The 23,864-nt window shown below is 40.1% G+C and overlaps 4 protein-coding genes across 5 annotated transcripts; 1 reads left to right on the top strand and 3 right to left on the bottom strand.

Moving 5' to 3' along the window:
• Nucleotides 1-6,927: 6,927 nt before the first annotated feature.
• LOC108596392 lies at nt 6,928-7,598 on the bottom strand. Its single transcript, XM_017982070.1, has 4 exons — nt 7,509-7,598; nt 7,387-7,449; nt 7,144-7,320; nt 6,928-7,082 (listed from the first exon to the last, which is right to left on the bottom strand). The coding sequence occupies exons 1-4, from the start codon at nt 7,510-7,512 to the stop codon at nt 6,982-6,984; spliced, it is 345 nt and encodes a 114-aa protein (XP_017837559.1). The 5' UTR covers nt 7,513-7,598; the 3' UTR covers nt 6,928-6,981.
• Nucleotides 7,599-8,430: 832 nt separating this feature from the next.
• Nucleotides 8,431-8,837, top strand: LOC108594809 (the record flags this gene model as incomplete). The annotated part of the gene is made up of 1 exon (XM_017979947.2): nt 8,431-8,837. A coding segment is annotated over one exon (321 nt), but the record flags the coding sequence as incomplete, so codon positions are not given.
• A 154-nt stretch (nt 8,838-8,991) lies between these two features.
• On the bottom strand, nt 8,992-13,086 carry LOC108596386 (cyclic nucleotide-gated cation channel beta-3). The gene is made up of 5 exons (XM_017982057.1): nt 12,894-13,086; nt 10,790-12,403; nt 10,583-10,732; nt 10,092-10,521; nt 8,992-10,035 (listed from the first exon to the last, which is right to left on the bottom strand). The coding sequence occupies exons 1-5, from the start codon at nt 12,918-12,920 to the stop codon at nt 9,125-9,127; spliced, it is 3,132 nt and encodes a 1,043-aa protein (XP_017837546.1). The 5' UTR covers nt 12,921-13,086; the 3' UTR covers nt 8,992-9,124.
• A 2,614-nt stretch (nt 13,087-15,700) lies between these two features.
• On the bottom strand, nt 15,701-22,627 carry LOC108596402 (high mobility group protein Z). Of its 2 annotated transcripts, none has more exons than XM_017982088.1 (3): nt 22,391-22,627; nt 15,962-16,176; nt 15,701-15,898 (listed from the first exon to the last, which is right to left on the bottom strand). In XM_017982088.1, the coding sequence occupies exons 2-3, from the start codon at nt 16,112-16,114 to the stop codon at nt 15,716-15,718; spliced, it is 336 nt and encodes a 111-aa protein (XP_017837577.1). In that variant the 5' UTR covers nt 16,115-16,176; nt 22,391-22,627; the 3' UTR covers nt 15,701-15,715. The 2 variants fall into 2 exon arrangements, with proteins under 2 accessions (XP_017837577.1, XP_017837576.1); XM_017982087.2 differs by lacking the exon at nt 22,391-22,627 and adding an exon at nt 20,529-20,695.
• Nucleotides 22,628-23,864: the final 1,237 nt, after the last annotated feature.

The following is a 23,864-nucleotide window of genomic DNA, read 5'->3' as shown; positions in this document are numbered from 1 at the left end:
AGAGTTGAAAGCGCCTTTATGCATATATAATTTTTGTTGTGCACAGCATGTGTCTGTGTATGGCTGTTATAAATAAACGATTTATGCTCAACATTAAAACGATCAAAAGTAATGCAAGCAATTTAAATGCCTTTAAGTTGGCTTAACATCAACTCTGAGCCTTAATGCCCGCCTGATATATGAGTCAGCTTCAAGTAGCTTGAATAATATTTAAAAGCATTGCGTATGCAAATCATTTCACCTCACATATTAATTGCTATAATTTAATTATTTATCTGTTTAGCTGGCAATTAGACAGTTAAGTGTTGCTAATTTGAGATTTATTTGCCGATTAAAACTCAATTAAATTTGGCGTATGCTTAATTTTATAAAATCCCAATTGCAACACTTCATAAACATAAATTTAATACCCATACATATAAATCGCTTCATTTGCATGATAAATCAGGGAGTAATCAAGTCGCAAATAATTACACTTATTGCTAATGATGACCTCATCTGTTTAAATTAATTAAGCAGCACATGCTAATAATAGACATTTGTAAAATGTATTTTTATTTAAATTTTCAAAGTTGTAAACCAAAAGTTGCAGCTACTTTGGGATTTAAATCATTTTGCTTACAATAACGACGAGAAAAATTAAACTCGCTTGCATTTATTTAATAAGAAGTAAGTCAACTAAAATGCAACAGTTCAATTTGCATTGGGAGCACTATATATTTGGTTATTTTGGCTTAACTTTCTATAAATTTTTATCAATTTATTGATATTAAATTGACCTAAGCGTCTCATTAGCTTTACATAAGTAACTTTGGCTTTGTAATTAATTTTTTGATTTAGCAAATATATATACAAAATATAAGCTTCTGTCTTTGCTCTTGTCGACCTAGTTTGGTTTTATCAAATCGTGCAAACACACACACACATACACACACACATGCATATGTGCATACTTCAGTTAGTGTCAAGCGTATTTTGCATTTCACAATTTAGTTTCTAGTTTTTAGAGCTCACTTTTGAGCGCGTCGGGCATTTGTTGTCTGACTTAATTAACGTTGTAGCTTGGGCTGACTGGTTGGCTGGACCACGCCCTCAAGCACACACACACACACACACACATAGCGTATATGTGTGTCTAAAGTCATGGCATTGTTTGCAAACTGCTGTTGTCTTTGTTGCCGCTGCTGCTGCTTTTGTTGTTGTTGCGATAATTACTTTTGATAACTTGGTTTGGTTGGCGCGGTTTTGGCAGTGCGTTTGTCTGTTTGCTTCATTATTATTGCTGTTCTTGTTGTTGTTGTTGTTCTGCCTGCATATGGCGCCATTATAAAGCTTATCAACAGGCCGCAGCTTTACGCTTTTGCTTTGTATTTTTTTTTGTTTGCAATTTGTTCACTTGTCGCTGTTGAGTGCTTTTGTAAGCCTTGAGGTAGGTCAGCTTGAAACTGCAGCAGCAAATATTTATCAACATAATTACAGCTTAGAATTTATCAATATAATGAAGGGCACGTCGAGCTTTAGTTGAGCATCTCAAATGGCAGCATTGACCCTGCTGCTGTTGTTGGCAGACACAGCGACATGTGTAATTGTGGCAGCAATTTAAAATGCAGTTGCATGCAACATTGCTAACCGGAAGCAAGTGTGCACAAGTGGCATGCTCGGAATTGAATTGCAGCTTGCATAAAGCAAAACTCAATGCAAGGCAAGGCAAGGCAAGGCGAGGAGTGAGTAGGGCGGGCAGTTGCACTGGCTGCTGTAGTCTGGTTTATGCCTTTATTAAGCAGCAAACAAAATCCAAAACGTCAAGGATATGCTTCATACATAGTCAGGCAGTCGCATCAGCATCAGTAGCCGTCAGCATCCTTCACGTGTTTTGTATACAAATGCAGCCAGTCGGAGGCTGCTTGCAATTTATGCGCACAACTTGTCACACAAGTTGAGGTAAGGACAAGACTTCTTGCCCCAACTCAAGTGGGTTAGCTTCGGTCTGTGCGTGCGTGTGTGTGGTTGGTTGGCTGACTGGCTTGCTGGCTGCAGTGCAGTGCTTGGGACAAGCAATTTACACCGCACAATGCGTTGACACATGTCGTCCACAAATGTGTGGCGCTGGCGCTGGCCAAGAGACCCCAAAGACAATGGGCTCGAACGCTGCTTAAGCTCAGAGACAGCAGCGTAGTCTGCTGGCGCCCTGGGTGCATCATTAAACCTGAAAAGTGTCAAATGCTCACACACACACACACACACACAAATGCACACAAGCTTAGATTAGATATATGCTCAGCTTAAATTCAATTGAATGCAGTTACTGCTAGTCCTTGCTTCATGCAATTTACATTAGGCATAACGCTCAGACCTCCCACTTGCCAGCTCATAATTCAAAATGTGTGTCTGTCTGTGTCTGTCTGTGTAAGTGTTGACAATGAGAATGAAAATTCCCATTAAAATGCAATATGTTGCAGCAACAGCTCAGCCCCTTATGCTCAGGCTTATGTTTATACGCTGTCATCCAATATAAACATTGACAATTTGAAAGCTTAGCCAGACTATGAACTCGCATCTCTGTGCTCCTCATGCTCACCCATTTTCCCAGCCCCGGCTAGCCTGGCTTGCTGACATTGAATTTGGACTTGTGTTTTCACAGCCGACTGTTGATTTAGCTGATGATTTGTTGCTGCAAAATTGCTTAAGATTTATTACACAAGCAGCAGCTCAGAGTTTTAGTTTTGGAAATTTAATTAAACATGCAAACGTTGGAGGATTGGTTGGTTGTAGTTTCTATTACTTAATTGGAATAGCGCATTTAATTTACTGAAATTATTTTAGTTTACTTTGTTTATTCAATGACAATAGTCAACAGTCAATATAAAATATAAATATAAATTTCTCAGACATAACACTTCTTGCAGCAAACAATTATGTAAACATTAATATAAAAATATATGATTGACTTTTATTTTAATTATATACACTTTAATCTTATGTTACGCTTTTGTATTTACGATCTGTGATTAAGTATTAAGTCTATTGAGCTCTGCTTCATTATCCGCTAAGTTGATCTTATTATTGGCGACATTAAAAAGTGATAATTGGCTAATAATAAGAATTTACTATGGTTGGTATTAAGTAATCTGAAGACTGAATAGAGCAAGAATTGTGCTAGTGGGAATAAAATATAGCAAATAGTAATAAATTGAAAATTTATTTGTAAACTCAGTTAAAGTCGCGCATTGCAAACAGTTTCCCCCTAAATGGAAATGAAAACATTATCCCTCACTCTTAGACACACAATCGCTAGTTATGAAAAGCATTTTATTCAATAATAAATGACAGCAGTGCGTTTGCTTATTTTACTGCATGCAATTTATCAACTGGTGGAAACTTTTTAGCCAAATAAATGTAAAAATCACACGTCATCTTTTGCTCATATATTTCAATGTATAAATCGATATGAAGCGCTACATAAAATAACGCTAAATGTTTGTACGATTTATGATGTGTTTTATGCAAAATTGATTCACCCATGGCACACACACACACACACACACACACACACATGAGTGTACGCGTATAAAATATACAAACTAACATTTGAATGCAAGCGCATAAATTTGTATTTCAGCTTGGCACTTCGACAGCTGGCCGCAGAAGTCGTCTGCCATTTCAAGGACAACGCTGCGTATGCGTAATGGCCATAGTCGCAAAACTTTGGCACACAGTGGACAGCTGGGTGAAGAAGCCTTGAGGTGGCTGCGTGTGCGTGCCCAAGGAATGCAATAAAATGAGCATCAAATTATGCACAGACACATATTTGCATACAAAGCGGGCAAAAGTGTTTCGCACTTCATTCCCTATTCTCTTTTTATTCTCTCGCTCTTGCTCTCTCTCTCTCTCTCTGTCTCTATTTTGCCATTTTGTGCGGTTTGCTATTTTCTTGCGACATCGCTGTCACATAAACTGTGTCAAGTTTGGTGTGTGGAGAGCGTGGCTGAGTGGCACGAGCGTTGGTTGTCTGCAAAATTAAATGGTGGGAGATATTAGAGCTTCAAACATAAGAAATTCTGAAAATAAAAAACTTAGTAGGGGTTCAAATGAATTTGCATTTAAATTACATATGCTACGTATGTATAAAAGATATTATTGTTTAACAAATTTGCAAATAAATACAGCTACGATTAAAAATATTTTATATTCCAGCGGATTTGTTATAACTTTAATGCATAATAACTTAAAATATGCAATATGCGGATTTCATTTCTCGCCCTAATATATTTACAATTAAATAATTATTGATTAACTACTACTGTAATATAGTAAATAAAAATATGTTTCAAGCCTATTATTATTATTTTAAGAGTATTATAAAATTGCGTCCCAGACAGCTATCGGATTATATTTATTTACACAAAAGTAATTTGTACATTATTTGAAGTTCATTGTCCAAACTTTCTGAGTCACTGGCTAAGTTACAAATCGCTTTTAGTTGTATTGCCAAATGATTTTTAACAAATCTTATGTAAATTAAAACTATTCCATAGCATAAACTACTTATAATGCGAATAAGCCTGCCTAATAATACTAATTTATAAGACATTAAATAATAAATGCAAAGAAATGCAAATTAAAAGGTCATTGAAAGCTTCCCCCTTTCGGCTATGGCACTTAGGCTTTGTTCGCATAATTTATTAACAATTTTCTATGGAGTATGTTAAATCGTTTTAGCCCTGAGCTAAATAAACCGATGCACTCTGCAAAATAAGAAATATAAATAAAAAGAGTAGAGAGAGATATAAATTTGCATAAAAATCCGCTTGAGACAATTTGTCAATATAACACCCAAGAGCCAATATATTGAAACCGAAACTGCAATACACACACACACAGATATGCAAATGAGCGTACTAATTTGTGAAGGCAGCAATCAAATAGAGTTATAATTGTGTTAGTGTGCGTGTGTATGTGTGTGTGTGTGTGGGGGCTAGGTGAGGCAGCTCTAATCAATCAAAGCTTAAAAGCTGCGCTGCTTGGCCGTTATATTGGCCATTAAAGCCAAGTGAAGAGCGTAAAAGAGAGAGGGCGAGATATACAAATTATAATTATAAAATTATCAGTAAATGCCAACAGAAATTTTAATGATGATGACGATAACAACGCTGGCGTTGGGGCGTTGCGTGTACGACAACTTGGTGCGGTCTCTCACCTTGAACGCTTTATATTGATTTCAGCAACAGCCGCAGCAGCAGCAGCAGCAACAGCAACAGCAGCAATGTTGAAAAGAAAAACATGTCTGCTGGGGTTTTTGTCTTCCCATTTGATGCACGAAATCATGCCAATGTAAATTACAACAACTATATAGTTTAAGCAAATAAATAAACATTACTAAACTAAGTAGACTTATGTGATGTCTACGGCAAACATTTGAAATGCGCTCAACAACGCTGCCACATAAGAAAGCTCAAGTGAATGGGGCAGACAGCAAACTAAAGAGACTCGACTCACAACTGAAAGTGGCACGAACGGATGTGCATACAACAAAAAGTAATAATAATACTACTGTGGGCCAAACAGCGTACAGTGCGCACCAAAATTAGGCGCACCAAGTGCATGCTTTGCATACCATAAACATAACTTTTGGTTTATTTAGAAAATTCTAAATAAATTCTTTGTTGCTTTCTATTTCCTTTTGATGTGCATTAATTATTATTTTATTTTAAAAATAATATAAGACACGCGCTTTAAATGCTAAAATGTTTACATTTTGTTGTCACAAATAATTCAAATATTGCTAGTTTAGTTTTATTTCATGTTATTCAAGCTTAGCAACTAACAAAAATCACACCACACTCCAACGCTGACTAATAACATAAAATAAATTAATTTCTACTTAACTCTTTCATAGCAATAATAATTTATGTTAAGGTAACTTGTTTGATATGATGAAATCGTTGCTTAACCAGAACTTGTCGCCGTTCCAAGCTTGCTCAACATGCAAATGTTGAACTTTACAAGAATCTAATAAAAATACCATCTTCATAGCAAAATAAACTTATACGCTCCACTGTGCGTGCAAAAAAATAATAGTAATAAGTTAAAATTGGCTATAGCTCGAACTGTGGGCAGCTCGTTCCAGTTACAATCTTCTTGTTTTTATTGTTGTTGTTGCATTGTTATAGGGAGTCCAAACGTAATGCTTCGCTTACTTCCTCGTAGACACACACACACACACAATTGAAGCTTTCAATTTGCACAAAAACTTCACATAAATTGCATAAGAAAATAAAATAAAACTGGCCACAAAAAAGCAGCAAAAGGTAAAGATTTAAAAGCGAGGCATCAGTTATTTTTTTTTTGTATATTTTTGGAGATAACTGGTTCAGCTTGCTGACCAACTGACCTTGAGCATGCAACTTATGCAATTCCAGAGCTACGCCGAGCACTTAGGGCTCATCTGTACGATGCGACAAATTGCAGTCCGTGGTGGCTGCTGTGATTGCAAAATTCATCGAAGAAATATCTCAAATTCAATCGCATGCAATAACAACAAGCACAGCTAAACAAACATGCCCAAACCTAAGACCCCAAAAAAAAGTAAAATAAAAAAAAAAACCTGCTGTATTAACTCTAAAATTACGAGTTATTTGCGCTGGCGTCACTGCCTGGCCTGGCCTGCCTGTTGGCTTTTTGATGGCTCCGACTCTGGCTCAAAGCGTGGCTCTCAAGTGTGTTATAAAAGCAACTGGCCCCGTCTGCCAGCAAGCCATAGTACAAAGTCTACTTGCAGCGTGCAGAGCTCGTGTGTAAACTTATCAAAAAATAAATAACAAAATGTTCAAATACGTGTTCATTGCCAGCCTGCTGGTCAGCGCCTACTTCGCCGCACCCGTGAGTGTTAACCAAACAAAAAAAAAGTTTAAAACAGAAAACAGGAAATTATTATCCTCGCATATTGTTTGCTATTGGAGCCTTTATTCAGTTTGAGCGAGCTTAAGAGCGCACACACTTGGGACGCTTGGTGCTGCGATCGGTTTCGCATTTCTCGAAGCTGCCGCACTTGACATTGCCACAATAGCTGCCTGTTGCACCAGCTGCAATTATGACAGTTGGAAAGTTGAGATCTCACTTCAAGTTCATTAAACTTTTACTTACAATTTTTATTGCTGCTGAACGGTGAGCCATCAGCTCCGGAGTTGCCCAGCAAATTGGAAGCCGCACAGCTGCGTCCGTTGCACAAATTTGGGCAACACTTGCCGCCAATGGCGCTGCACTCGCTGTCGTGCAGACATTTTGGCGTACAGTTAGTCACCTTGGTCGACGAGGGGCAGTCTGCAAACGGACAAAGACAGTCCAAACTTGATTTGCGCTCAACAGCTGACCATGACCATTACTTACCGCCGGCTGCTTGCGTCAATGCCACAAAGGCCGCCAACAGCAATAACAATGCACCAAACTTGGCTAAAATGCAACAGGGAAAGATCTAGTAAAAACGATAAAGCGAATTGCTCACTACGTACCCATAATTTTCAAAGTAGTTGCACGTCCGCTTCGTTACTTGAGTCAATGGCAACTGGCGCCGGTTGCGCTTTATACAAGTTGCCCAGATCCATAGCACGCCCACTAAACGAACCAGTTTCTAGCTTGTCAACAGTTTTGTCGCTTTTGTCTCGTGATTAAACACACAAAAAAAAAAAAAAATAAAGCAAAACAAAAATACAAGCGAAAAAACAATGGCAAAACTTATCAATTTGACTTGGTATTTTGCATTGGAGACGACTTAGTCAGAGCGCTACAAGTTTTAAAGATTGTTTAACTGCCAATATAATGAGCTTCAATGGAAAAGTCGTAACTTCCTTTATATCATTTTAAGGCAAATTTATGTAAATAAGTTGTTGGGTTTTAAATTTTCCAAGTGTAGCCTGCTACGCGTAACTATTCAATCCGATTTGTAGCGCATTGCATCGACACATTTTTCAATTAATATTTCCGTTTGTGCTTTTAAGCGTTTTGAACTCAACGACACAGCAGACAAATTGAAATGAAAAGAAAACCAAGTCGAGCAGCAAATACACTTGCCCCAATATTTGCTTAGCTAAATAAAGTTTCAAATCCCAAGGCCTTTAAAATTTACGTATTTTACAAATACTTATTAAAAATTCACTATACTGCTGCTGGCGTGCAAAATAATGCAAAGTAACGTAATAAACTTGTTTATAAGTTTTTGCGACCCTCGCTCTGAGGCCTTTTAACAATTATAAATTGAGCTATAGTTAATTTGACAGCTGTTGTTGTGAACAAAAAAACAAAAGCAATGCAACAATTTCTTAGAATTTGCATGACTGCATCAAACAAAATAGTAATTTCATTACTAATATTAAATCTGTGCATTTGCAGTATACTCAGGAGGAGGAACTTCTGATGGAGGAAGAGCGTCGGCAACAAGCCCTGGATGCCCATTACTCATTTGCATCCAATGTGGATGATCGTATAAATGATGGTGAAATTAGACGCCAGGAAACACGCGAAAATGGCAAAGTCTCGGGCAGTTATGGCTATAGCGATGGCTTTGTCCAGCGCACAGTTTACTACGAGGCCGATGAGAACGGTTATCGTGTGGTGAAGGAAACCATGGAGAACATTGGCGATGGTCCACAGTTCAATGAGAACGGCCAAGCCGATGTGCAGACCTCTGCGGGTGGAAACTATTCCATCAAATTGGACGTGGATGATATGAAGCACTACAAGTCCGTTCATCTATAAATATGCTGTCGCTTTATTATTTCTAACATTTAGAAATGAACTGAATACAACTTAAACTAAAAAAAAAACAATGTTGTTGAAATTAAACTCAGAATTATAAATTACAAAAAACTTATGTAAAAAATAGAACTGCAGTGCGTTTGTTTTTGTTAAAATTTAAAAGATAGACAAATTGAAACTGTAACTCGTTAAATGGAAGCTGGAATTTGGTTAAAAACACTGAGCTAAACTCAAAAGTTAAAGCAGCGATTACATAACGCAATGTTTTATTAACTAGTATTTAATACATATGCATATAGTTTATTGTTAGACAATGGGTTTGCACAAAGCTATTATTAACACGTATATTTATAGTATAGTATAAGTAAGTGCCTTATAAATCTTCCTGCACGCATTCCATGGAATTGTTGGCCGACTGTGTGATGATCAATGCCTTCTCCGAATCAGTCAGATTTATAAACTTGTGCTTTGTTTTGAGCTCCTGTTGAATCGAGGACAGCAGGTCAGGCGAGCCGCGTCCTGGCTTCATAATGAAGCTATCCCGATCTCTATTGCCGCCCAACTGTTTGCCCTCTGCCTCGCCAGCCACATCCAGCTTGGGCTCCACAATTGTCTCCATTTGCAGCGAGTGACGCTTGCGCCGCACGCGCTTCGAGCCGCGCGTAATAAGCACAACGGCGGGCGATTCAAACGGCAGCGCTTGTATAACGGTCTGCAGCAGCTTTGGTGGCGTCTCTGGTGTCTTGGGATTACCAATGACCACATCTGCCTGCAAAGCGCTGCGTGCGCGCTCACGTTCCTCCTCCTCGCGCTCACGCGCTGCATTCTTGCGCATAAGTTGGCGTGCACGCTTCTTAAGTATGGCCTGTGCATTGGGATAGTAGGCAATAACCTCATTCAGATCCGACTTGGACAGCACAAACAAATTCGAATAACCTCTGGAGCGCACATCAGCCGTGCGACGATCGGCGCCATTAATGCCCAGCAGACTGATTTCACCAAAGACAGAGCCCTCGGTAAGTGTGGCCAGCACCACATCGCTAGCGCCCATGACCTGCACCTGTCCAAGCTTTACAATATACATTTCACGTCCCACTTCACCCTTGCGGCAGACAAAGTCTCCAGGCAGAAAAGTAACTGCGCGTAGCTTCAGCACCAAATCACGCAGCAGCGCTTCCTCGCAATCCGCAAAAAGTTGCACCTTGGACAAGGTTTGTATGTGCACCGATATGGCAATGTCTGTCTTTAGATTGATGGGCAGCGCATCCAAAATATTGGACTCATCTAAAAGCAGAATAAATATTAGCAAACACAAAAATGCTGCTATTCAAACTGCTAACCCAAAGTGCGTTGTTGCTCCCAGGTGAACTGAAACCACATCTTGACACGCGACTGCACCTCCTGCGATAGATTCAAACGTCGCATATACTCCAAGGTTTCATCCTCCAGCTGTCTATACTCGTGCCTATTGCGCGTAGCCGTTGAGATAATGTCGCGTATCTGACCAATTAGCAGAGCAAACACAAATACGCCCATGAGCCAAGCTACAGTCATGAAAACATATTCGCCCTGTCGCTCCGGCTTGGGATTTTTGCCAATAGATGTCGCTGTCTTGGTGGCAAAGGCAAAGCATCTCACATACGGATGTCCCTTGCCACTGAATACCCAACGGTTCTTGCCCAAGCCCTGATAATCGCTATAGGCATAATACAAGGCGGCGGTAATGTGAATCATATACAGCATATAGGTTAGAGTCTTAGCCACACGTACCTAGAATAAAGCAACACTAATTAACAATAATTTATAATTTAGATATGCAGCAAATGCTTACAAAGTGTGGCGAGGAGATGACGCGATCTAGCAGACGAAACACTTCCCAGAAGCTTTGTATCTTAAAGAAACGTGGGAAACGCAACCAAACAGCGCCAGTGCCATATTTAAGATAGAATAGCTCCAAGGGTAGCAAAGCCAAGAGGTCCAGCTGTTAAAGTTAATTCATATTAAGATTAAGAATTATTTATGTTTAAGCCACACTCACCCTGAACTGCAATTTGCGCATATAATTTTTTCTCGTTAGGTTTTTATTCTTCACCCAAAAGCCCTCAAAGAGATACATGACCCGATGCTTGAAGAAAACCACATCCAGCAGATAAATGATGTCCGCACAGAAGTCGCAGGCGAGCCAAATGTTTGTATTCTCCTTGGTCTGAAACGGAAACGAAGCACGCAAGGGTATGACCCACGCATTGTAGAGAAACGACAAGGACACAACGCAAAGCCAGGATATATAGATCTTGCCCTGCGGATCCAGCGTGCGCTCATCGTTGTTGGCACCACACAGACTCGAGCAGAGCCAGACATTTGAGCGTGGCGTGTCGGCCTCAAAGAGACGACCACGATGCGGTGACTGCCCAGCAGGCACCAGACGCACCTTGTGCTCCGGCGAGGGATGCAAACTCTTAGTGCTGGCATGCAGACCCGGCTGGGCTGCGCTGCCCGGCGGTGTGGGTGAGCTTGCATTACTGGACGAGGGTGTGGGCGGCAGCTCAATGCGTGACTTGACTTTGTTGGCGCGTGCGGTGAAGCGACGCACCAAATGACGCACCTGATCACGCAGAAACTGCTGACCCTGCGAGTCCAGGCTGCCAGCGCTGCTGGGACGATGACATGGCTCAGCCTCGACAACGGCGACAATTTCGCTTTCATTCAGCGAAGAGCTGCGCGTGGTGCGCACATTGTGATCCTCATTCTGCAGCTCTGGCGATTCGTTGTAGCAAATCTGCACATCCTGTTCATCCTCATCCTCCAGCGGCTGCGAGCTAGCATCACCCTCATCCAGTGCTGCTGTCGTCGTGGGCTCTATGAGCACGCGTCCTGTGGCCGCCACTAGCTCTGCCGCACGCAGAGCTGCAATGGGATCAGGCACAGTTTGCGGCGGCTCTTCAATGGCACCAGGCAGCGGCGTCAGCTCCATATACTGCGGCTGCAGCACGCGCCGCACGCTGTCCGGACTCACCAGCGGCTTCTCATGCTGCAGTATATGCTTAACCAGAGCGTGTGTGCTTTCGATATTGCTCGCCTGGCCATTGCGCTCGGCATCGACGCAGCCAATGCGTCCGTTGCGAAAGTAGAGACGCGAGTGATAGAAGCGTGGACTGTTTGGACGCTGACGGCGCTGCGGCGCCTTGTAGGCATTGATCTTGTAGCTAATGCGCTTGGGCGGACTGGGCGTCTTGTTTTCCTTGTCGCGCTTGCGTTGCTCCAGCTGCAGACGCTCCTGCTCGCGCTCCTGCTGCAGCAGCTGCTCTGTGGCGCTAACGAACTGCTCAATCTCTTTGATGTCCTTGCTGATTTCCTCCAAGCTGCGGCGCACGTGCGCCTCCTTCTCGCCAGGCGTCGAGTAGCGTCGCTGCGGCTCCGGCTGTGTGTTGATGACATTTCGCATGAATGCATGACGCTCCAGCGTTTCGCAGAAACGTGGCGAGGTCGACCGCTTGGGCGGCTCTGGTGGTGGTGCAGTGGCCATGCGCTTGAGCTGGGCGTGTGCCAATGCCTGATACTCGTCGTAGGCAAAGTTCTCTAATATGTTGGGTGATGACTTCAATAGCGCTGCACTCGCCTCCGCCTCGAGTTCCGCACTGCGCTGGCTCAGCTGTAAATTGTGAATGAGACTATCAGCGCGACTTGTTTCTCTAGCGGAGCGCACAAGGCGAACCAGCCAGCCAGGCACGCAAGTGCCATAAAATAGCAACAACAACAAAATTAAACAACTGTGCATCGCATGCTAATTGCGACGCCAGCACCCGCACACAAAACACTCTCTCAATCGCTTTAATCGAACCCCAGACACACGCCCCCCCACCCCCAAGTGGCTCATTCATCAGACTGGCGAGTGCAGACAGCAGACGGCAGTCAAAAAAGCTGAGTGGACATCAGCGCTATCGGCCATCAGTAATGAGTTTGAAACGCGTGTCTCGAAGGACGTTCAACCAGCCAAGCAGACACAGTCATAGCTTAACTTATTTAGCATAAATATGTTGATTCAATCGCATAACAATTATAAAAATGTACTTCAAAAATAGATACTACTACTAATTCGAACACTAATCAAGCAGCAAGTTGTTTCTAATTACTCCACTTACCTTGCCAAAGCGGCCCATGCTGGCCATATTGTTGTTGCTGTTGTCCTTGTTGACTTTCGTGCCTAAGTTCACTGTCAGTTCAAAGTTCAGGGTCGTTCAGCTGCTAATTTTTGTCGTGTTTACCTGCAATTAATGTTAAAAGTTTATTTTCTTTGTCGCACACGCGGCGTATGCTTAATGCACTATGCTATTGCGCCGTTATCCAATCAGTCTTATCAACTAGCCATATGTTTCGCACATTATTGATTTTTCCCCGAGCCACCCTCAGTTGCATTTTGTGCCATAAATTTTCCATGTTTTCCACAGTTTTTATAACGAATAGAATATTGTTCAACACTGTTATTGGGCGGCATATTTGAACTAAGATAATAGAGGATATATATATTGTCACTAGTTCCAGTAATTTTTTTAAGTGGTTGTTTGAATCGAGCTTAGTAAATAAATTGTAGAAAAATGCAATGACATTTTTCAAATACTGTAGGCTAAATTTTGCTTTTCTTGCGTGTTTGTATTAGGGTAATTATGTATATGTATATATATACTAGAGGTCTGCATGAGCATAAATACAGCCAAAGCGGGTACACTCACTTAAAATTCTGACTGACTGAGTGAGACATTCAGTCAAACGGTTTGGCAAAATGTGGTAAAGGCATGAGCATGAGCCAATGCCAATAGAAAATGATGAGTACTCGGTTAGTTAATAACCAAATAAATTGAAAACATTAAAGTCATTTAAATTTAAAGCGTCAATGCAACTATCAAATCAATTTATATCGAAAATCTTATAGGAAATATATATTTACAATCTTATCTCATTTCAAATATGCCGCCCAATAACAGTGTTGAACAACATTTATCGTTTATTTCACTGTGATTCAAATTCAAATTTAAGATTCACTCACAATTATATTGAGCCACGACTCTTTCGCGCATACGCGTGCTTAACAGCTCCACATCGGGCTCCTGCTCCTCCGTTTCGGTATGCACCATTCGGTAGCCTGTATACTCGCCGTCAGATCATCAATATTCTCGCATTGCGTTAGATTTAAATAATCTTAGATTTTTTCTATTGTTTGCTACACAGTTAAACAAACTTGCCAAGTTATATGCACTGTAGGCAGCGCGCTGGCCATTTATGGAACATCTGCGCTGATGCTGCTAATCAAGATTCAAATTAAAGTTATAATTATATATTTATAATCGTCAAAATGTATCTATTTTGAATTAAATTAAATTTAAATTTCCATATAAAATTAGCTTAACATATTGAGCATAAAGATTGAACTTTTAAAAGTTATATAAGCCACCGCTTATCAAAATCGATCGTAAGTATTATATTCTGGTCAATAGTTCATACACAACTAACCATCAAGTGTGGCCCCTCCTGCCTTGCATGTCGGACTTACAGCCTCTGCTGCTTCTTATCAAATAATATAGAGTATTCTAGTGAGAATCCTTCGCTCAATTTCTCTGATCTTTGTGCTGCGAGAGAGCAATAACTTCAGTAAGAGGCTTACAGCCTCTGCTGCTTCTTCTCAAATAATATAGAGCATGGTAGAATAATATTATTGTATCATTATATAGAGTATTCTAGTTAGAATCCTTCACTCGATCTCTCTGATCTTTGTGCTGCGGGACAGCAACAACTTCATTGCTTTGTTGCTGAGAGAGCGCTCAATGTGCATCGTATATTATCTTATATACAATATATGTATAATTTCTGAAATCTACTATAAACATACGTATATATATTTTATGTAAAATTGATTACAAATTGTTCCCAGCCTCAGTGCAACGAATCAGTTTATATATAAAATGTATATCGTTGCACTGCTTTGTCGACTTGTGTAGCGCTGTTAATTAACATTAAATTTAAATTTAAATTTACATAGCTCAGCTGAATCATAACTTTAGATAAATCAAATAGTTTGAATAGTTGTTGTTGTTTTTTAAATGTTTTTTATTTATATATTTTTAAATAATATTCCGTTCAGCTCTACATTTACAATTACATACTTGTAATATTTGTTGGATTTGTTTTGTTTTTTAAATTACATAATCATATGTATATATACTTAAGTATATATTAAAATGTATATATAACTTCTTGGATTGTTGATTTAAACTTTGTAATTTGTATGTTTATTAAGTGAGAAACGTCTGCTAAAAGGACGAATGAAATTAACGTTGAACGCCATCCAGAAGAACTCTATTCTTTGGATCTTAAATGCGTATCGACGCATTTATTTTACAAACTGTGAAACGCTATGCATAAACATTTACATTAGATGCAGCGAAGCAACATTTGTTTCCAAAAATATTTGATGAATTATTAAAAATAATAGTTAGAATAACCTCATGCTACTGATCAAGTGAATGGTGTGAAGCCAAGTGAAGCTGCCCACTTGGCGTATGAGGAATATGTAAGAACAACGATCGACGAATGACATAAACATATATACGTATATATATGGTAAGTAATTACATATATATGTACGTAAAAACCTAAAGAGAAACAGTTGCTAGTTTTTGTTTGTTTTTTTTCTTATTTTGTTTTTATGTTTTCTTGACTGGAAATTAATTTGTAACTTATTTTGTATGGTTGTGGTTTGTTGTGTTTTTTTTGTTTTAGTGCATATTTAAAGGTTTAAGGTTTTCATTTTTTTTGTTTTTTGTATTTTTCTTTTACATATTTTTTTGTTTTGCATTTGTTTTATGTCACTTAAAAAATTACATTAGTAAAATGTATTTTAAAACTGATGCAAACGTTGCCGCTGCATTTGCTTTAGATTTGTTTTTTGTTTTTATTTTGTTAATTTTGTTTACTCGCTCTCATCCTCCTCATCCTCCTCGGACGACTCTTTCTTCTTAGCCTTCTTGGCGGGCTTGGCGGCAATCTTCTTTCGCTTCTTGGGCGCACCAGAGTCAGTGCCACCATTTGCCTCATACTCTTTCACTGCCTTATTGTACTCCTCCTTCATTTTGATGGCTTTCTGTTCCCATTCCTAGTAGAGCAAAACAAAAAAAATGTTAAAAATGTATAAAACAAAATCGAAACTATGACTTACAGTTTTGTCTTTAAGGCCGCGCCACAGCTCACCGCCACGCTTGGCAATATCTGTGACCTTGCTGCCGGGATTGTCCTTCTTGATCTGTTCGCGGGTCTCATTCAGCCACAGCATGTATGCTGATAACGGACGCTTCGGGCGTTCTCCTGCCATCTTTGCTCTTTATGTGTTTAGATTAAGCTTTGCTGCTTTAAGATTGGTTAGCTCACAACTAACTGTAAGAAATAAAAGAGACAAAAAGAAAAACTTAGTAAAATGTTGTAAGCAGCAAGTCAAACTGAGATACAGTTGGTTTTAAAATTTCTTTATTTATTTGAATTCGCTAGTCAAAGTGCATTAAAAAGTCAACCGCTTGCAATTTTTCTGCTCGTTAATTTTATGCAATTAAATGTTAATGTCATGACAGCAATTCTTTTAACAATAATTTGTGCCTTATTCAATATTCAATAATTGCACTTCATTATATACACGTGCTCGCACATAATTAAATATTCGCGCATATTGTGAGGGCAACTGTACACAATTGCAGCATATACAAGGATTTTTACATGCACATAAGTCCCTGATTTTATGTACAATGTATTTGTTATATGCTCTGTGTACATGTGTGTGTGTGTGTGTGTATGTATATGGCCTACAAATAAGCAACGTTTGCTCTACTCATCATTTACTTGCAACACCTGTACATAAGGCTATGTAAAATCAGTGCAATGCACTCCAAATTTATATATATACGCATGTGTGCATGTGTGTGTGTGTGTACATAGTTAAATGCAACTGGCTTATGTGTTCTTTGAACTTTGACAAAATAATGACAGCTTGCAAATTGAATTAACAAACTGCTGTCTAATGCGAAACTCTAACAGTGCGTATACGTTATGCAAATTTAAGCTACCTTGCCACACATGCACTTGACCCAAATACTAAGAGCGATGCTGACAAACAGCGCGTCAAACAACAAAAACGAAAGACTCGCACGTTAACAACATTGCTGACAAGGCTCCTCTAGAGCAATTGGGTTACCAAACCACACGGCTGACTGTTTGACACTCCAAACGAGCGACTGTCAGCGAGGCAGAGACAGAGACTGAGAGAGAGTGAGAGCGAGAGGTCAGTGCAACGACTTGTGTGGCAGGCCTAACATCATATCAATCACAAAGACAAGTCCAGGCTCTGGGCCAGCCAGAGCAGAAGCTGTGTCTGTGTGTGTGTGTGTGCGAGAGTTACGACGTCAGCAACGTAGCCACGGTGACAAAATTGTTGCTAGTCGAACGCGTGCAGCAATTGTTACGCCCACAGATGCACGGACAGCCAGCCCACCCACACATAAATAAACACGCAATGGTGTCGTCAACAATGCCGCATGAGGCAGCAACACGTGATGCACACACAGCCAAAAACAACAAAAGCGATACAGCGACAACAGCTTCACGGCTTTGCGTTCTGACTGCAGCAAGTGAGCACCAGAAGACTTCACGGACGAGCCTGACACATGTTGGACTTGTTTATACATATATGCATACGCACGCACACAAAGACACACACACACACACACGCAGAAGCTTGCGCTAGGGTGCCTTTTGTATTATAGTCAGCCACCTATAAAATCGAAAGCGAAAACCATTTTGTCTACCAAAGAGTTGGTGCCCCGATGCGTTTGCATCAGTTATAGCAGAATGTGTGTGTGTGCTGCCAATTGTTATTAAATGTACAAGTAGGTAACTAGGCAGCAGCTGCGTCTGAGTTATGATTTGCGTCAGCAGCTTTAATTGTTATAAAGCTTTTTGCAAAATTATGCTTAAATAATAAGTGCAAGTTAATGCCATAATTGATTAAAATACATTTTTACACAGACTGACTGTACTTTTAGCTCTTGCACTTTTTGAGCTGTATATTACGCATACGCAACGTATGGCTGTCATACATAATAGATATGTAGCTAGCTGTATACAATGGAAGGACAACAACAACAACAACAAAATGATATTAAATGGCAGGCTTGATCCTAGCCTAGCCGAACTGCAGCCCAACTGAAGCGTCGCGTCGCTGCCAGCAGCTCTCAAAGTCAAAATAGATGAAATGTGAAATTGCTGAATGGAGAAACAACAACAACAACAACAACACACACATCACAAATTATACAGAGAGGCATAAAATTTCTGTTTGCTGTCTCTGCCGCTGCTTATCTGCTCCTATGTATTATATGTACGTAATACTGATTGTGTGTGTGTGTGTGTGTGTGTTTATAGCATTTTTAATGCCGACAACGGCTGCCGTTGACGTCGACAGCTCTGCTGCAGCGCAGTGGTTGCTGCTGCTGCTACTGCTGTTGTTGGCTCTGCGTGTAAAACCACCCAAAAGCAAAGCGAAGCCAAAATGCGAAAATTTTTGCTTTGCCTTGTGCGCAGTGACAGCATTTTAGGGTAGATACTTTTACAGGGATTTGCGCAGTGGATGTCGACAAGGCACAAACAACCGTTATATGTATCTCTATAGCTGTGTGCAGGCCAAAGAGCGCACGTACGCACAGTGGTGACTTTCAAGTGCTTGACGCTGCTTACACAACTTTTTTGTTGAGTGTACGTACAGTACAGTCATGGCAGCAACAATAGGCACAGCATTTTGATAGAACATACATATAAACTATATGCTCTATGTACGTTTGTATTTTAACACAATCTTTACGATTATCTTACAAGAGAATTTGACACAAAACAACAACGAAATGAAATGTATGAAACCATAAGTCAGTTGACAGCCGCTGATCATCAAGTGACAAGCGGCGACAGCAACACCAAACAGCAATAAACAATAACAAGGGCAACCAGCAGCAATAATAAGCATGAGAGCAGAAAGCTCTCGATCTGTCGCCATTGAGCTTTTCGAGCGCGAATTCGATATCGAATCAAAGCAATTATCAGAATGAGCAGCCACAGCTTGCAGATGGCAAAGTTCGTTTCTATAGAACGCGAGAAAGAAAAAAGCGCGAACAAGCTTTATACATCTAACTGTAAATACGGCACGCGCCCACTTGAATAGCGCTCGTCTCTGCTCTTTTTCTCGCGCTTGGGCTCTCTATACGTGTAGTATATTTTTTGTTGTTGTTTTTTTTTTTTATAATGCAGGTGATGTGTCAAAAGTTTTGGCGCCATTTTAGTTTGCGTTTGAGTGCTCACGATACGAGTGCATAAGCAGAAATGTGCGCAAAACAGCAAAAGAATAGGAGAACAAAACGCGGAAAAGCACGAGACTACGCGTAAATGACAATAACAAAGTGTAGACAAACTTATTTAGGAAGCATGATTGTAAATATTTTGACCTGACAGAGCTTGTGTCAGCAATTCAATAAATAAAATGTGATAAATAATATGCTTATAACCTTATACAATGTGATAATAAATGTGAATAGTAATTTAAACTAGTTTAAAAGTTTTTAGATTTAATTTATAGCAAATTTATGTTTAAAGCATCAACCACAAAATAAATAAAATATGTTATTCAAGACATCTTATCGCTATAATTCTACTATCAAATATGTAGTACATATAACAACCCTGTTAAGCAGTCACTTAATTTGCTAACCACACTTCACGGTCAAAGACTAAAAATTAAACTTACATACAGGGTGTTGGCTGTGAGATGAAAAGTTTGAGTTAATGCAACTAAATAAATTGCATTTGAGCAGCAAATTCAAACAGCATTTATTGAAATTTTAGCATTTTAGTTTAGCTAGCGCGTGCTTAAGCCTAAGTGATGAACGAACACCCTGTATACAATTATATTAATGCATGCCTACATGCATTTAGATGTCTCTGGTAGAATATTGTGCGCCAGCCAATTTTGCGCACGCAGCTGTTCAAGTTAAATAAACATGGGAAACTAGCAATGTGCAACCGTTGGGAATATAACTAGGAAACGTCACCAGCTGACCCTGTAGAAGGCGCATCATCATCAGCCAAAAAGCCTGGCTAAAACATACTGCTACTTAGAGGCGCGCCACAGCTGTCGACAGGTGGGCGGCTAGGAGCGGACTTGGCTTGGTAACAATGAGTGAAATCGAAAATCAAATGCAAAGCACACGCAGTGAGCTGCAGTTAAATGCATTTAGCAATGGACTATTGAAACTACAGTAGACTGTATCATTAATGAACAAAAATATCATTAATATAATAAACATGAAATGCTTAATAAAATTATCACACAATTGCAATAAACGTTTCATTTTCTATTCATGCACGCTTTGTTCAAAATTAAAATATCATTAACTTTAACTAATTGTAATTGCTGTTCAATACACCGATTCACTTGTCAATCATACACATAAATGAAACGCTAGATAGCGCCAAATCCTCTCTCTCTCTCTAATAAATTGGACAGAAACTTGCCCTGGCCGGCAGTTAATAAATAATTAACCAAAATAAGGTTACACATGTGCTCATCGAATGTGACAACCACTGTAAATTTGCCGCCCATGGGCCAACAACTAAACGCCAGTGTATAAATGATTGCCCCACCAGCAACAGCAACTAATGAAAAATACTCGTATTTCAGATATCAACGTACGTACTTTGTTTTTAGCTGCGACTGTTGTTACCGTAAGTGTATGTGTGTGTGTGTGTTCTGGCTGTTTACTTCACTCTTGGCCCGGCTCGGTCTAAAAACTTTGCTTCGCACTGGCACTGGCACTGGTACTACTGAACAACGCTGAACAAAATGTACTGCGAGCGTCTATAGAAAACTGAACTGAAATTCAACTGAAGCAGCTGTACCAAGCAAGCAGGCAAGCAAAAGCAAAACCGAACAAGCAAACGAAACGAACGAGTGAACAGCGAGACCATCAAATAGCGCAGTACAGGCAGGCAGCAAAAGTATCTGTATCTGAGAGTCAAACAGCCAGCCAGCCAGGCCAGCCAACCAACATAGAGCGTCGACGATAATGTTGTGGATGGCGGGCGGGCGGGCTGGTGTGCGGAGAGAGAAGAGTGCGTTAAACAGACGGACAGCAGTATAGTATGCAGTGGCTGAAACTGAAACAGTGGTGGCAAATTGCGTGCGCACAGCTGCTGTATATTGAGTAGAGAAGCAGCAGAGTGCGTGTGTGTATGGGAAAAATATAATTTGCGTTTTTGTGCTGTTCGTGCTGCTACAGTGGTGGCCAAACAATGCGCACACTGTTGTGTCTATGGAATTTAACAAGCGCATGTACACTGCAGTCGCTGAATATTGGGAGAGCAGTGAGAACAATTATTATCAGTGAGAATGGGCGTTTTGTCTCAAGCGCACTAACAGTTTAAAAACATAACTTTTGAGCAAATATTATATTTTTTATAGCAAGTAATTAGAAAGTTACATGAGCATTTCAAATGTTGTTGTGCCACAAATTTCACACTTTTACCCACTGTGCGCGCTGTTGTGCTCTGTCGCTGCTTGTAAGAGCGCGCATGTTCAACTATTTTTGACGCGACTGTACGCGCTGGCTGCTTATAAAAAGCGTGGAGCGAATGAGCTCTATGAGAACGAAATGCCAGTAGCAATAGCATTTGATGGCAGTGTGTCTACCCCCCGCCGCCGCTCTATAAGCTCTGCCCCTCCCGACCGTTTCCCCACCTTACAACTCATCCAATGTAGACGTCGTCACATATAACCAAAAATGACTCCCACCAGTCCCCCCTCACGCGCTTAAAACTACAACAAATATCAGTCTTGACTGCGCTGCCCCCGCTGGCCATAACTATAATTTACAAAAGCAACAATAACGACTGTTTTACAACACTTATTAAACAATACACAAATTAATTGTGTAAAATTAAGACAAACAACAATTGAAGAAAGAAATTCAAAAACAATCATGTCTTAAATTAATGTTTGTTTATGCTTTGCATGAAATCGTTGCCAAATTATACGAATTCTATTGAATAATCAGCAATAAGTATTGGCAGAGAGATATTTTCAAAAAATAACCGTCAATTTAGCGCGCGCGCCATTCAAAAATTTCAATTCAATAGGGCAACAACAACAAAATGAGCGACAACGACAGCAACGTTCACACAACGAAATTCAACGCGAATAGAGCAAAATTCTAGCTAAAATGTGGCTAACTGTGAATGTAGAGTCGCACTGTATACAATATAAAGCGTATTTGTTTAATAATTCGATCACTAATTTAACAAAAGACACGTTAGAGTTAGAGTTAAAGTCGACCACCTTTTGCGCTTTGCGCTTGATGATGATAGCATTAAGGCCCAGGCCAGGCCAAACCATACAGACGACAACGACGTCGTCGACAACGCGTCAACGAAAAGAAATTGGGTCGTTTAGTTTTATATTGCAAAATTTATATAATAAATGAGCGCAATGGCGTCGCATTTTGATCAATTTATTTAGTTAAAAGAATGGGAAATCAATCATAGTGGAACACTTTTCACTCACCCGTATGAAAATGTCGCGTAATTTACAATTTAATTGCAGGCCTCTTCAATATTTTGTGCACTGTATTTAGCTGTATAGAGCGCTGCCTTTGCTTGGTGCTTGCTGCTGGTGCTGCTGCTGCTGCTTGCTGCTTGTTGTTTGTTCACTTTATAAATTTTCTTCTACTAAAAACTCACAAGCAAGCTGCCTCGGTCTCTGGTTTGTTCAGCGTACAGCTTTTGCCTTCAGTGGAATATCAAATACACAGAATGAATGCCAGCCAGCCAGCCAGCAAGCAAGCAAGCCAGCCAGCCAGAGGCAAGCCACCAGTACATGAGTACGACGCAAACGCAGGCAGTGAAAATGTATCTGTATCTGTATCTTTTGCATGTATCTGTGCAGCCATTACGAATGTATGTGTGCACGCTTGTATGAACGTTCATTCGTTTGTTCGGTATATTTCGTTGGCGTTGGCTCGTTGCTGCCCTGGCCTCAGTGGGTCTCTCTATGTGCGCAAGCAGAGCCAACTCAGAGGCACACACACAGTCGCATGCACTCAGTTACACGTATACGTGTGTACGTGTGTATCTGGCTCTGGTACTGGCCCACGCTATCAGTGTGCCTGTATGTGTGTGTGTGAGTGTGCGTGTCTGTGTGAGTAGCTGAACAAAAATTTTCGTTATATGAACACACGGCAGCAGAAACAAGCAGCAGCAGCAGCAACAGCAGTCGCATTACATGGACGCCAGCGGGGCAACGGGAATTATCAGAGAAGAGAGAGGGGGGTGCCCAGCACAGGCACTGAATATGGCCGCCTGCCTGCTGATTATGGCTGGTTTGCTTTGGCTTACCCTGTGACAACAGTTCAAAACAAATCCATTTTAATATTAAAAAAAATTACCAAGTCTCAATATAGTTTTTAATATTGCAAAGAAGTTTACAATTGTATACAGCAAGATCACAAAATTTCAAAGAATAGACTTAAAATTCGAGTAAAACTGAAATTGTATTGAGAAAAATATATTAAAAATTGAAAAGAACATTATGTTTATGTTCAAAGACATTTGCATATGTTTTAAAATACAAATCGAATTTATTGTAGAAGAAAATAATTTCAAAAATATTTATTTGTTTACTGTATTCAAATAATAATTTTTAAAAACTTTCATATAATAGCAGTTCTACAATTAAATCAATTGTTAAATGTTGCAAAGTCGAGCATAATGTTCAAAAGTTCCATTTCTAGTTGAAAAATATATTAATATTTCACATACAATATATTAAGTGTAGTGCACTACCGAATTCGACCTATGCCGATCATTTTGGGCTTTAGTATGGTTGTCTGACTGTAGTACAAGTATCTCGCTCTGCTGCGAGTGTACGAAGCCAACGAGCAAACGAGTCAAATAGGCAGCCCGGTATTAGGCCGACAAGAGAGAAAGAGTGAGAGCGGAGAGCGTGGGGGCGGAAGGGCATGATGACGGCGACTGCGATG

Source organism: Drosophila busckii, chromosome 2R (assembly GCF_011750605.1).
Source record: "Drosophila busckii strain San Diego stock center, stock number 13000-0081.31 chromosome 2R, ASM1175060v1, whole genome shotgun sequence".
Classification (NCBI taxonomy): domain Eukaryota; kingdom Metazoa; phylum Arthropoda; class Insecta; order Diptera; family Drosophilidae; genus Drosophila; species Drosophila busckii.
Note: the sequence above shows the minus strand (reverse complement) of the source record. Positions and strands in the feature narration are given on the sequence as shown.

Bases quoted from the DNA above. Each gene is read 5' to 3' on its own strand.
- LOC108596392 (XM_017982070.1), bottom strand. The intron at 7,321-7,386 runs GTAAGTAATGGT...GTCCGTTTGCAG, and splicing joins ATTGACGCAAGCAGCCGGCG to ACTGCCCCTCGTCGACCAAG. The intron at 7,083-7,143 runs GTAAGTAAAAGT...TCATAATTGCAG, and splicing joins GTTCAGCAGCAATAAAAATT to CTGGTGCAACAGGCAGCTAT.
- LOC108596386 (XM_017982057.1), bottom strand. From the start codon at position 12,920: ATGGCCAGCATGGGCCGCTTTGGCAAG. The intron at 10,733-10,789 runs GTGAGTGTGGCT...TAACTTTAACAG, and splicing joins TGCGCAAATTGCAGTTCAGG to CTGGACCTCTTGGCTTTGCT. The intron at 10,036-10,091 runs GTTAGCAGTTTG...TTCTGCTTTTAG, and splicing joins GGAGCAACAACGCACTTTGG to ATGAGTCCAATATTTTGGAT.
- LOC108596402 (XM_017982088.1), bottom strand. From the start codon at position 16,114: ATGGCAGGAGAACGCCCGAAGCGTCCGTTATCAGCATACATGCTGTGG. The intron at 15,899-15,961 runs GTAAGTCATAGT...TTGCTCTACTAG, and splicing joins GCGGCCTTAAAGACAAAACT to GAATGGGAACAGAAAGCCAT.